This window comes from Vombatus ursinus, unplaced genomic scaffold (genome assembly GCF_900497805.2).
Source record: "Vombatus ursinus unplaced genomic scaffold, bare-nosed wombat genome assembly UNPS02007344.1, whole genome shotgun sequence".
In the NCBI taxonomy this organism is placed as follows: Eukaryota; Metazoa; Chordata; class Mammalia; order Diprotodontia; family Vombatidae; genus Vombatus; species Vombatus ursinus.
In genome coordinates this window covers 4,598,403-4,613,205 of record NW_020947122.1, presented here as the reverse complement: position 1 = coordinate 4,613,205, position 14,803 = coordinate 4,598,403, and the positions used below count along the sequence as shown (strand labels likewise).

The 14,803-nt window shown below is 35.6% G+C and overlaps 1 protein-coding gene across 1 annotated transcript in view; it reads left to right on the top strand.

The window, feature by feature from the left end:
- Nucleotides 1-14,803, top strand: part of MRE11 (MRE11 homolog, double strand break repair nuclease) — a 68,922-nt gene that overhangs the window by 358 nt on the left and 53,761 nt on the right. The window contains exons 2-7 of the mRNA XM_027849410.1: nucleotides 905-1,043; nucleotides 3,184-3,316; nucleotides 5,174-5,334; nucleotides 6,603-6,690; nucleotides 9,427-9,568; nucleotides 11,264-11,378. Coding sequence (XP_027705211.1) covers nucleotides 1,024-1,043; nucleotides 3,184-3,316; nucleotides 5,174-5,334; nucleotides 6,603-6,690; nucleotides 9,427-9,568; nucleotides 11,264-11,378 — 659 coding nt within the window. The 5' untranslated portion in view covers nucleotides 905-1,023. The remainder of the gene's footprint in view (nucleotides 1-904; nucleotides 1,044-3,183; nucleotides 3,317-5,173; nucleotides 5,335-6,602; nucleotides 6,691-9,426; nucleotides 9,569-11,263; nucleotides 11,379-14,803) is intronic.

Sequence of the window (14,803 nt, the reverse complement as noted above, 5' to 3'; positions counted from 1 at the left end):
TTGTGGTCATCTTTGTTAGCTCAGCCCCTGCCATTCGCGTTGCCATCCATTGCCTGTGCGGGATCTCCTCTCCCCGCACTGTTTTCTAGGGTCTGACTGCGGGCACCTGTTGTCTTTGTAGACCACGTGTGTTGTTATTTACTGAGACTAAGCTTGAATCCATTTGTTTGCGAAGGGTAAATTTCCTATGAAATAGAAGGATGACTTTAAGTAAGAATTAGATAATTGCTTTCGTGAACGCAATGCAGTCCTTGCCTTTCAAGAAAAAATCGGTTATATATTGGAGGAATCCTTCTTCCTTCAGTCTGCAAAGACAGGGATTTCCCTTCCTCTGCTCTCCAAGGAAATGGAAATCTCATTGGAAAAAGATCCCCCATTGTAAAGAGACCAACCTAATAATGGGTCTTGAGTGACATTGAAAGTATACTTTTTGCTCTGTTTATACAGTATATTAGTTTTTTAAGTTATAAAAATTTGTATATTCTGTATAAATAAACAAGGGGCAGCTGTTTTAGTGGGATATATAACATTACATTTTATAGTTAAAGATTATATAATTTAATGTGATATAATGTGTTGCATCATGTTCACATATACACACATATACAAGAAGCTATTATGATTATTACATATCGTATGTATCATGTACATATATATACATATAGCATGCACACAGAAAATAGCTAATTTAGTGAGATTGCAATCAGGCCCCTGAGTTAGAGAAGTCATAGGTGACTGGACAAGTTACTTAACTTTTAAGTGCTTCAAGCACCTCTCTAAGCTAAGCATTGTAGAATTTAAGACATTTTAAATATGCATAATTAATTATTTTGTTTATAAAATATGTTGTGTAAATATGTAAATGCTCTCCAAATGCATTTTTAAAAATAATTTTCTTTTTTAGAACTGGCTTGGAGAATTTGAAATTCACAATAAATTTCCTGACCAGCAGGACCTTAGGCAATATTAGAAGCTACTTGGTGAGAGTGCTGGCCCCTAGCAACTGGGTTGAAGGTAGAAGAAATGAATTCTGCAGATACACTGTAAGCCTCAGTTCCTTCCAGAATCTTTGGGGTTTTTCTCTCCCAAGACTTTTGTTTTGCTTACTTAAGGAAGAATTACTTATGTGTATCGATTGTATGTATTTTGCTTATGAATTCAAATTTTAGAATATTAAACACATTTATTTCACTTTTCAAAAAGCTCATGGAGTCTTTAGTTTCTAATGCATGCAAAAATAGGTAAAGGGAATATGTATTTAATTGTTAGGTATGGATTGTAAAGTGTGAAACAGTGTGGTGTAATGGCTCTTTAGCCAGCCTTGAAGCCAGAAAACTTTAAGATTGTAAGTTACAGACAATGTGCCAACCTGCATTAATAGAGAAATTTTTTTCTCTAAGAGTTCCTTATACTAGTGAACTCACAGATCCTATCCTCCTAATGTACTATGTAGAAACTTCTAATTTTTTCCAGCATTTATAAATAGTATTGAGGTCAGTAAATCTCTGATTAATTCTTGCTGTGTGAGCACTGGTCTGAGTGCTGGGGAAGATATGAGGTTTAGATAAGACATTGCCCCTGTCCTCATAGAGCCCCTCTAATAACTCAGTTCTGAAGCATTTTAAAGTTTGCAAAGTGCTTTCCAAACATCTCCTATGATCCTCACAACAACCCTGTGAGATACATATTACGAATATTGTTACTCACATTTTACAAGTGAGGAAACTATAACACAAAATATTACGTAAGTGCATAACAAAGTTTTGTAAGGTGTAAGGCCATTGATGGTTTGAAGGCGATTATCTTGGGGTAGGGAGCAGGATGAATCAGGGAATGATTTCTTGAGAAGTTGATATTTAAATTGGGCTCTCAGTAGGCAGAGGAGGTAGTAGAAAGAACGTTCCTGATAAGTAAAAATGTGAACAAAGACAGTAGGAAATTGTAGGATGTGTACAGGGGTGGGGCCTCATCTAATTGGGTTGGCATTTCAGGTGTATGAAAAGAATATGGATTAAAACTGGAAAGTTTGAGAAGGACCAGATTGTGGAAGGGCATGAATGCCAGACCAAGGAGCTTGAACTTTACTTGCTAGGAAATAGCATTTTGAGCAAGGGAGTGATATGACCAGATCATAATAGTCTGGCAGTTGTCCAAAGGAAGGATGAGGAGAACTGAAGTTGAAATAGTAGTGAGGAGACTTTTTACAATTGAGGTTAATGGTAATGACAGTGATGATACAGGATGATATGTGGTGATATGATATGATATGATACAGTGGGTGGTGGCATTGGGAAGAGGCGAAAAAAGATATGAGAGACTGCAAAGGAAAAAGTGACAAGATTTAGCGATTGATTGTACATGAGAGATGAGAAAGAGAAACCAGTCAGAGATAAATTAAAGTTTTGGGCATGAGAGACTCGGTTAATAATGGTGCCATTAACAGAAATAATGAAGTAAGACGATGTAGTGTTTTTGGGAAAGATAATAAGCTTGGTTTAGTACATAGATGCTGACAAGACATCTGTAGAGATGTGTCTTATAGGTGGTGTTGAAATAACATTTTTGAATGTTATTTTCAGACTAACAATTAGCCAGTAAGTCTGATAAAAGGCAAACTCTCAGAGTGGCAAATAACAGTTTTGTTAGAAAATGGAGTTTAATTAATTTCATGAGGGATAACTACACCTGCAAGTGTTACGAGGACTTACCTGTGTACATGGCAAGCAAGCTACTTGGTCATCATTGCTCAAATATTTCGGAAGAGAACTTTTCTTGTGGCTGCATATTTTATTTGGGATGTTCCATATATTCAGTTCAGCATTTAAGAGCATAATTTAATCCGTTTTATTCATTTCTATAGCACCTACTATGTGCCAGAAACTGTGCTGAGTGCTTTATAACTATTAACTCATTTGATATGTTCTAATGACTCGAGATTTTTTTGGGGGGGGGTTTAGGCCGTGGGGTTAAGTGACTTGCCCAGGGTCACACAGCTAGTAAGTATTATGTGTCTGTGGCCATATTTGAACTTAGGTCCTCCTGAATCCAGGGCCGGTGCTCTATCCACTGCGCCACCTAGCTGCCCCTGAGATTATTTTAAAGTATGAAAGTAGTGTGCTAAAAATCTCTTGTTCTAAAAATTTATGAATTACTTTTTATTAAATTCTTTTCTTTCCAATACAGTGATGATGAAGATACTTTTAAAATTTTGGTTGCAACAGACATTCATCTTGGATTTATGGAGAAAGATGCAGTCCGAGGAAATGATACATTTGTAACATTAGATGAAATTTTGAGACTTGCCCAGGAAAATGAAGTGAGTTAATGTATATCTTTGGTGGAATTTCTGCTCTATTGCCATTAACCAAAGGATTATTCCTTCTGCTCCATGATATTCAAAGAGTGTACCTATGTGTTCAGCTGGCCTGTGAATGTTGTCAATATAATTATAGAGGTAGTTCAATTAAACACTTTAGAAATGGAGTTTACTATGTTTTAAAAAGATCTTTATAAGCTGTATAAAGTAGAACTGTATTTGCAGGTGCTAGTGACAAAAATACCTCTACTCATACATACATACACACACACACACACACACACACATACACATACACTTTTTTTAATCACAGCTTAGTTAAAATCTCCCTTTTTTTGTTTTGTTTTGTTTTTTCCTTAATTGGGACAATTAAGAATCTAATATTGTTCTCTTTTATTTTGGACTGATTACACTTTAGCATGAGTAATTTTTACTTAATTGGCATGTGCATTTTGGTTTTTTTATTTCTGATTGTAGAGGGAAAAGCTTTGTTTTTCTAAAAAATTTCAGGTGTCTCTGTCAGCAAGCAGGTGATATTTTTTGGGGTTGAGGGGGTTAGGAAGGTGGGTCAGCGAGATCCTGAAATTACACAAAACTTACTTGTTAAGTTGGCCCTAAAGATAAACTTGATTGAGTCCTTTAGATTGTAGTGGTCGGAGGTGAGGGACAGCGGCAGTGGTATCTTCTTGTAGGATTCTCTATTCTTCTGGAGAGGATATCGGCCTCTGCTGTAGCTTTTCCTGGAAGCCCATTGTCTATTGAGAATAGAGGAGTCAATATCCTTTATCTCCAGCTTATTCTAGGACCTAGTGCCTACCTTAACCTAGCATAGAACTATAGGTTAGTCCTTCTTTCCAGGTAATTGTCCTTTTCCCTTCTGCCATACACACAAAAATATTCCTGCCTGAGCGTTAGGTTAGTATCCATTTTCTCCATCCTTTTTCCAAGTCTGACATCTGTCCCAAGATTCCTGGATGCTTCATTTTATTTTGGAGTGCATATCTTGGGCTTTCTTAACAGAAACATAGTGTCCAGAATGAGGGAGGTAATAGTGCTACTATATTCTGTTCTAGTCATCTTACTAGTATATTCAATTTTGGTACCATATTAAGAAGGACATTGATGAATTAGGGAGTCTCCAGGAGAGCGTTTGAGTTAATGAGAAGACTGGAAATCTTGCCATATGAAGATAGGTTGGAGGCACTGAAATTGCTTAACCCAGAGAAGAGAAGACAACAGAGGTTAGGATAACTGTTCTTGAGTAACTGAAAGGCCTTCATTTGGAAGAGGGGTTAGACTTGTTCTCCTTGGCAGAACTGCAAACAATGTATGGAAGTTACAGAAAGGCAGATTTTAGATTGATATAAAGAAAAACTAAAAGGACTATCTCGAAGTAGAGTGGGCAGCTTTGGTAGATTGTGAGTTCCCCATCATTGAAGCTCCTAAGTGGATGCTTGTTTGGGACTGTTGGAGAGGAAGTTCCTTCTCAGCTATTTATTGGATGAAATAGTTTTCGAGATTTTGTGATTATTTTATGTCAGGAATAACTCTTAAAAGTTTTTTAACTTTCTCAGTGTCATTACTTATCTATTGACTTTCAATCAGTTTTAATAATAGAAAAGTAGAGTTGTTGATGCTTGATGTCTTTGGGTGGTGGATTTGTAGAATAAAATGGGAAAGTGCTTTGAGTAATTATAAAAAAGCAAGTTCCTATAGTTAATTACTATATAAAAACAGTTTAAGTCTATAAATTTCCACATTTATTCAGAATTTCTAGCTAAAAACTTAAGTTTTAGATAATAAACAACTCATTATAGTAGTATGAAATATATTGACTCTAAGATAATTATTTTTTAGGTGGATTTTATTTTATTAGGTGGTGATCTTTTTCATGAAAACAAACCCTCGAGAAAAACATTACATACTTGTCTGGAATTATTAAGAAAATATTGTATGGGTGACCGTCCAGTACAATTTGAAATTCTCAGTGATCAGTCAGTCAACTTTGGTTTTAGTAAGTAAGTATGTTGAAATGATTGAAATATCTAATTTAATTGTATACAATAAAAATATGTTAATAGTTAACTACTTAAGTTTCATTGCAATCAAGTTATACTTTTGAAAAATGTTGACTTTTAATATTCTTACTCTATCGAGAATCTTCTACAGTTTCAGACTAAATTTACATAATATATTTGGTAAATTTTAGTAATTATCTTTCAGAATTGCTATGTTAATTTTTATTGTGCTATTTTGAATATGATTTTTCAGACAGCTCTAGTACTGTGACCATATTTGAAAATGCTTCTATAAGAGTGTAGTGTTCTGTTTGTTCTGAAGTGCAAAACATTGTCCAAAATGCCATGTATAATATATTATATGTAGTTAATATTTTGTATCTTTATTTAACTTTTATGTCTGTATTTAACTTATCAGAGTCAAGTCCCTAGGCTTTTTCCCCCAAGAAATTAGGGGTAGAGATGCTTAGTTTTCAAGGCATAACTTTTTATTTAACACATTTGTTGACATTTACTTGAGTTCTTGTTCACTGTCTCCCTCTTCACCTCCCTCACTGTGCTTACTACATTGCTTTGCACATAGTAGGCACTTCATAAATATTATTTGAAGTTGAAGAATGGGCAGGGAACTACAAGGATGGAGGTTGAGATTTTCCTTCCTCATGGTTGTTACCAAGGAAGGGCCTTTAAACCAATTTTTAACTGTCCTTGAGCTCATAGGAAAGGCATGAATTAGACTGACAGGAAATTTAGAGAAACATATTGGGTTGAAGGTATGAAAAAACCTGAGAAAAGAATAATCATATCCGTGGAAACCTGAGAAAAGAATAATCATATCCTTTTTTTCAAAGGAATGTGAAAAAGAAGGAAATTTGGGAAACATCACTGCTTGTCTTATAGTATAGCTTTTTTTGTTTGAAGGTTTATGAATTCCCATAATACCAGATATATCTTAATACACTTCTCTTAATGCTAATCCCAAAGAGCATTTAAAAATTGAATATGAATGATTTTTGGATTATTCCTACTGATATGAATGATTTTTGGATTATTCCTACTGATACTTCCTTCCATCAGCATATATAGTAATTTTTTATCTACTATTCAGCTGCATCTTTTAGTTTGTAATCACAACTATTATCATTTAGTAATTATATACATTTCAAATTTGTGTTCTTATTATTTAGTAATTACAATGGCTGGGGTTTGCAGACAATAGCTTTTGTCCTCTAAACATTTTATTTTATTAACACCTTCTTTATGTTTAGGTTTCCATGGGTGAACTACCAAGATGGCAATCTCAACATTTCTATTCCAGTTTTTAGTGTTCACGGCAATCATGATGATCCCACAGGGGTAATTATCAGATTTCAGAATTTGAGGTTGTAGAAATAGCCAATTCTGTTTTACCTTGAGAGTAGGTTATTTGAAAAAAAAAAAAACATTCCATGCTATGTTTAAGTGAAATATTACAAGACCCAGAGGAAATTTCTTAGTGTAGCTTCTTTGGCCTCTTCTACTAACTTGTAAATGATTTATAACTGGAATAAGAATTGAATAACTGGGTTTTTATTCCTTTTGTGGTGTTAAAGGTAGGTAAAGACTCATCTAGAGGAAAAAATGATTATTCCACAAATAGTTTCAAACCTTAACTAAGTATCTTGAGAGAAGCTAAAGGTCTATATCTCAGAATATTTCTTTTGATTTAAATTCTTTGGGCTATTAATATTCTAAATCATTCTTTATAGTTTTTGTTTTTCACTGTTTAGTTTACAAAACACTTATTTCATGGCTAATTGTGCTTTAAAATGGCTATGGTATATATTCATTATATCTAGTTTCTAAGACGTTTTAACTGCACTTAGCATGTGATTAGAGTAGCAATACATCATTTATATTTTATTGTTATATCATATTAAGGCAACTTGGTGGTATAGTGAATAGAGTGTTGGGGCTGAAGTCAAGAAAACCTGAGATCAAATCCAACATCAGACACTTACTATCTGTGACTCTCGGCAAGTCGCTTAATCTCTGTTTGCCTCAGTTTCCTCTGCTGTGAAATGAGATAATAATAGCAACCTCAAAGGATTGTTTTGAGGACAATAATTCTAAAGTGCTTAACACAATGTCTGGCAGGTAGTAAGTGTTATATAAATGCTTATCCCCACACCAGCCCTGTTAACCTTTTATAATGCCAAAAAAGACCTCATTTCAGAGTGAAATAGAAGTTGGTCATTTTTATTATATAGCTTTTTCAACCATCAAATATAAGTGTTCTGAACTATGTTGTTACACATCTGTGTAGTAAATTTTTATTATTTCATAATATGTGATGATGTGGAGATAAACAATTTTCCATGATCTCTTCTTTTTTTTCTTTCCTTCCCTCAAGTTTTCCAGGAACACTTTGTTAGGCTCTCTCCTTTGCCTCCGTCACTCGTTACTTTATAATTCTATCTGTGTATATATATCTGTATTCTCCTTCTAGGAGAATTTAAACTTCTTGAATACAGGAAAGATCTTTAATTACTTAACAGACATTTTTTAAGACTGTGCACTCTGTTCAGTATTAGCGATACAAAGACAAGAGGGAGGCAAGGCAGTCTGTACCCTCAAGGAGCTTATATTTTACAAAGGGAGAATAAATACAGACTATTTGCAAATAAAACTACATAGTGATGAGAGGAAGCTGACAACTGGGAGAATAAAGAAAGAACTCTTGAAGAGGGGCACATGAGCTGTGCTTTGAAGGGAGCAGGAGGTTCAAAGAAGCAAATGTTAGGAGGAAGAGCATTCTAGCCATGGGGGAGTCTGTGTAAAGATACCCAGATAGCAGATGGAATGATGTGAATAGGGAACAGCAATTACACCAGTTTGGCTGATCCTGCATAAAGAATGTAAGGGGAAGTAATATGTAAATCATTTTGGAAAGATAGGCTGGTTCCAGATTGTAAAGGTTGTTAAATGTCGAAAAGAGGAGTTTAAAAAGCCATTGAAGTTTGTTGAACAAGGGTGTTACATATCAAATGTGTTCTTTAGGAATATCACTATAGCAGGCTCTATGGATGATGGATTAAGGGAAAGAGAGGCCCGAGGCAGGGTGATCATTTAGGAGGCTAATAATTTGGGTGGGCCTTGACTAACATAACTATGTGATTAGACAGAAGGGGATGAGTGCAAGATGTAATGAGGAAGTAAACTTGGCAGGTGATGGGATATAGGAGTAAATCATAGTAGAGTTTAGGATGACATAGATTGTGAACCTGGGTGACTGGAAGAATATTGATGCCTTCAGCCAAAAGAGAGGATAAGAGTGAATTGGATTTAAGTGAGGGAGGGCTGTGCAAGGTCACTGGCCTTACTTTCTCCTCTGGAATCATCTAGGTCCAGTGGCAAGATATAGATCAGGATGACTCCCCTTCAGGGGATGGTAGGGTCAAGTGAAGCACAAATCTTAAAGCATTGTTAAAATGTTGATAGTTAATTGTTAGTATCATTAAGAAATGTGGCAGAGTTCTGGGCATGATTAAAGGCAAGCAGGAAAGGAGCAAGTGGTGGAGGATAGTTTGAAAATTAGAAGGAGAGAGGGTGATTGAGGAAAAACTGTTGTGTTCCTGGTACCATATGGTGCCTTAATGACAACAATAATATCCAATATTTATATCAGAAAGATTGAAAAATGCTTTACATATGTTATTTCATTTGGTCCCGCAATAACCATGAGGTAAGTTCTATTACGATGCTCATTTTATAGATGAGGAAGGTGAGGCTGAAGTGGAGAATGGTTTAGTGATTCCAGTAAGGTCACACAGTTAGTAAGGTTTTGAATTCAAGTATTCCCAAGGTTCACTGTGCCACCCAGGACAATGTGAGGCAATTGGGGTTAAGTGACTTGCCCAGGGTCACACAGCTAGTAAATGTCGAAGCCATATTTGAACTCAGGTCCTCCTGACCTCAGGGTTGGTGCTCTCTCCACTGTGCCAGCTAGCTGCCTCACCATGTGCTCTTAATGTTTGTTTACACATAAGACACTTAATAAATGTTTGTTGAATGAATGAAACAAACATTGATTTGTATTTAACATTTTTATAGGCAGATGCTCTCTGCGCATTGGATATTTTGAGTTGTGCAGGATTGGTGAATCACTTTGGACGTTCAATGTCTGTAGAAAAGATAGACATTAGTCCTATTTTGCTTCGAAAAGGCAGCACAAAAATTGCTCTCTATGGGTTAGGTAAGGTTCTTTTATTTTATTGCTGACATACGTTTTGTCATTTGTTCAGTAGGTTAAGAATAATGTAAATGAATGTTTAAGTATCTGGAGATAAAAGAAGGAGGTTGACATGTGGAGAAAAAAAGATCAGTTAACTCTTTTTTCTTTATCATCTATAAAATTGATGTTTAAGTGAGGTAAACTTTTTTACTACTAAGGTTGTACTAATAACTTTAATATACTTTTAAAAAATAGCCTTGATAAAGAAGCATTTTTTCATCCACTTAATGATTAATATTTAGAGTTAATGAAATGTCTTAGTTCATAAAGAAGACTTAGTAGGTAGAAAAACCACACAACTTTTTAAAAAATTTAGAATCAAGCTGACCTAAATATGGCACTTAGAAAACTACTTTGATCACATTCACCTTCATTATCTTACATTTATTGACTGAAAATCATTTTACTAAGCTTTAGTTTGTGCAAATGCAAGGTTGTGAGGGCTTCTAAAGTCAAATTTTAAATGGTGTAGTTAGACTTATTTGTTAGTGTCTTTTTTTTTTTCTTTAAAGTACTTTTTAGGTCAGAAATAATTCTCTAGATTCAAGAATCAGCCAGGGAGCATTGTAACTTATAACCCAAAATTTGAATTTTTATTTTTCTTAGATGTTATATAGAGTGTATGTACTATTGCCATGTACTCTAGTCACTCAGAATATGTGATCTTTGGTAGTTTCTGCTATATGAAATTAGTAACATTTGTTTCTGAAATAAAATTCTTTGAAGATATGCTTAAATATTCTTTTTTATTAACTCATCCTTATATATAATCACTTTTGGTCAACCATTTCCTATAGATTAAATTCATCTTGATATTTTATTCATCATTTTTATGGCCTAGTCTGTTTTTTAAAAAATCTGAGCAGTTTATTTTAATAACAGAAAATACCTTATAATCCCTTGTTAACATTAATACTTATTTACCACATATTTTATGAGACTTTTAACATTGCATTTATGTAATGACTTTTTCCAAGGAGCTTAATGTCTTTTACATTGATCAGTGCATACAAGCTCTTTTGAGAATTAATAACAACTTATATTTCCATAGAGATTTAAAGTTTATAAAGGGATTTCCTTATAACAGCCTTGTGACGTAAGTGAAAGGGAAGAAGATGTTTTAAAAATGTGAAAGTAGGGCATAGATCACATGAGTGATTCTGTATTTTGTACACTGGTATAGCTGGGAGGGAGATAACACTTTTGCTTCGTGAACATAACGTTCTTATTCACTACCTATTATCGTTCATTTATTTAAAATTTCCTTTAAATTATGTTAACCAATTCAAAAATCAAAGATAAATATATTTCTGATTTAGAATTATTTGACATAATTTAACAGGAATTTTAGTTGCAAATGACATTTTTATTCACTTGTCAGGTGTATGAAAGAACAGTGTCCTATGGCTTTTGGGGAGAATTGGTAGGTTTTTGTCAGTTTAATTGTCCCGTTTAAGAAATTCATCCTTGGCTTTGGAGTTACCACCTGGTATCTTTGCAGCCCTAGGCATTTCCACTATAGCTTGTAAACCAAAGTATTATTGTCACAATTGGAATAAAATGTTTTGTGAAATACATTTATTGTGTAAATATAGGACTGATGCCTTCTTTGTTACATAATAAGTCTAGTTTAAAAAATAATATTGTCCTTTTCAGGATCTATTCCAGATGAAAGGTTGTATCGAATGTTTGTCAATAAACAAGTAACAATGTTGAGACCAAAGGAAGAAGAGAATAGTTGGTTTAACTTGTTTGTGATTCATCAAAACAGGTAAAAGTATTTGACTGAATTTTGTTATACAACAAGCATATAAATCCACTATTTCCTCTTTCATGCCATCCTCTTCATTTTCAGGCTCACCTATCTTCTCATTTCTCTAAAATTTCTCTATTTTAAGGGTTCTGTAAAGTTTAGAAATTTTTGCTGTAGGGTCAGAATAAGCCTCTGTATTTAAAGCTTCCAACATCATAGGATCATAGATTTAGAGATGACCTTTTTTTTTTCTATTCATCTAGTCCTACCTTTTACACATTAGGAAACTGAAGCCCAGAGAAGTTAAGTGAATTGCCCAAGGTCACACAGATAGTAAGAAGTAGAGCTAGGATTCAAACCACCTTCTCTGACTTCAAACCCAGTATGCTTGTCCTTAATGTCCTTTCCCGTCGGCTCACTATCACTGATTCAAACACTGATTTTAAGTTTCTGAGGTGGGAAGGAGAGATTTTTGAGTCATACTGTTCATAGTTAAAACTGGCTTCTTGAGTATTGGTAGAAGACATTAATCTTTTCAACAAATATTTAATAAGCATATGCAATATCTAGTACTGGAGCCTATGTTTCTGATCTTATTAGGTAGATAAAATGTTCATACTTGAAACAGAATAATATAAAAAGTGTTAGAAACCCTACTTGTCTTGACTCTAACATTGTCAACTATTTATTTATTTTTGACATCTAAGTATTCTTTATTTAGACTAAACATTTCTAGCCATATATGAAGCAGTTCATAGCTCTTTTATCATCCTGGTGGCCCTCCTATGGAAGTTCTCTAGGGCATTAATGTCACATCCCTGGATGTGAGTGCACTGGATGGATGTTTGTCTATTGATTATGATGCTATAATGACTTCCAGGACGGAGACTTACCTCTTCATGTTCCACTTGAGTCTTGTATTGGAAAGTCAGATTTTCTATTCAGCTCTGGTCTTTTCATCAAGAATGCTTGAAAGTCCTCTATTTCACTGAATGACCATTTTTTCCCCTGAAGAATTATACTCAGTTTTGCTGAGTAGGTGATTCTTGGTTGTAATCCTATATCGTTTGCCCTCCGGAATATTATGTTCCATGCCCCGCGGACCCTTAATGTAGAAGCTGCTAAATCTTGTGTTATCCTGATTGTGTTTCCACAATACTTGAATTGTTTCTTTCTGGCTGCTTGTAATATTTTCTCCTTGACCCGGGAACTCTGGAATTTGGCTATAATATTCCTAGGAGTTTTCCTTTGGGGATCTCTTTCAGGAGGTGATCAGTGGATTCTTTCAATTTCTATTTTGCCCTCTGGTTCTAAAATATCAGGGCAGTTTTCCTGGATAATTTCATGAAAGATGATGTCTAGGCTCTTTTTTTGATCATGGCTTTCAGATAGTCCAGTAATTTTTAAATTCTCTCTCCTGGATCTATTTTCCAGGTGAGTTGTTTTTCCAATGAGATATTTCACATTGTTTTCTAATTTTTCATTCTTTTGAATTTGTTTTACAGTGTCTTGATTTCTCATAAAGTCACTAGCTTCCAATTTCTCCATTCTAATTTTTAAGGATGTATTTTCTTCAGTAATCTTTTGGACTTCCTTTTCCATTTGTCCAATTTTGCCCTTTAGGGCATTCTTCTCCTCATTGGCTTTTTGGACCTCTTTTGCCATTTGGGTTAGGCTATTTCTTAAGGTGTTATTTTCTTCAGTATTTTTTTGGGTCTCCTTTAGCAAGCTGTTAACTTGCTTTTCATGATTTTCTTGCATCACTCTCATTTCTCTTCCCAGTTTTTCCTCTACTTCTCTTACTTGCTTCTCAAAATCCCTTTTGAGCTCTTCCAAGGCCTGGGACTGATTCATATTTTTCTTGGAAGTTTTGGATATAGGAGCTTTGACTTTGTTGTCATCTTCTGGTTGTATGTTTTGATCTTCTTTGTCACTAAAGTAAGATAATATAGTCTGACTCTTTTTGCGCTGCTTGCTCATGATCCCAAACAATTACTTGGGTTTTAAACTCTTTGTTAAGGTAAGAGTCTGTTTCCAATGTGGAGAATGTATTGTTCCAAGCTTCAGGGGTTTGTACAGCTGTTTTCAGAGATACTTCTAGGGACCTGAAAAGTGTCGGTTCTTCCAAGGTGCTATGATGAGGGGCAAGGTGTTTCCTCTCCACCACCACAACAAGCTCCACCACGCCAGTGCTCCTCCTCGCCCCAGGACCACACCTCATTCCAAGTAGGGGCAAAACAAGAGATTCCTGCCTTAGCTCTGGCAAAGAGATCCTTGCAATCCCTCTCTGAGCAGCCACTTGATTCCCCCTCACTCTGTGGGCCGGAAGCTCAGAAGGCAGCTGCTGCCCTCGGGGCGGCTGAGACCTAGCTGCTTCTCTCACCGCAGTCACAGAATTTTCCCACTGACCTTCTAAGTTGTCTTTGGCGTTCGTGGGTTGAGAAGTCTGGAAACCGCCACAGCTGCCCTCAATTCAGTCCTCTGAGGCCTGCTCCAGGGTCTCTGAGGCCTGTGCTCCCACACCTCACTGTGCTCCTCTCCCCACCCAGCGCGATATACCTTTCTGATCAGCCATCCAGGTTGTCTTGGGCTGGAAATTTGTTTTACTCTGTTTTTTTGTGGGTTCTGCTGCTTTAGAATTTGTTTAGAGCCATTTTTTGTAGGTATTTGGAGGGGTTTGGGGGAGAGCTCTAGCAAGTCCCTGCTTTCCCTCTGCCATCTTGGCTCCGCCCCTCAACTATTTAAATGCTCATGTTTATTACTTTAGGTCACTTTTTGCAGCCCCAGTTGTCCTTTTTTTTTTCTGTGTTGTGACTAATAGGGGATGCAAAACTGTGCTATTTTGATCTATATCTGCCTGTATCATCTTCACAGTTTCCAAAATGCTCCTGTTTATGTAATCTTTCAGCATCAGTTATTTGAACCAAACACTGATTCTCTATATTCCATGTGTATAAACTGTATTCTAAACTTATACTGAACACTCTGGCCAGCACTAACTAGCTTACCCAAGACATTACCAGCACCATGGTTATATCCTGAGAGTCTCTTCTAGTCTTGGGGTAAGAGAGGATATAATCATTCATTATTAGCAAATTATACCTCAGCACGCAGTTACCACCTCTTCCAAATATATCACATTGTGACAATATAAACAGTAGCAAAAAATAATTATTTAACTGCATTCTCTAAGCTCCGAAGTCATGGTCCTTTTCAGATGCTCAAAGGGTCCAGTCCTGTTACAAGAAGTGCATTTTCTCAGTGATATCTCAGTTGCCAAATCTAATGGCCTCTTTTCCAGTTCTCATCCTTCTTGACTTTGCTGCAGTCTTTGACACTGTTGGTGACTCTCTTCTTTTTGATACTCCTTTCTCTCTAGGATTTTGAGACACTATTTTCTCCTGGTTTTCCTCCTTTGTGTAGTCTTCCTACTCCTCAATCTT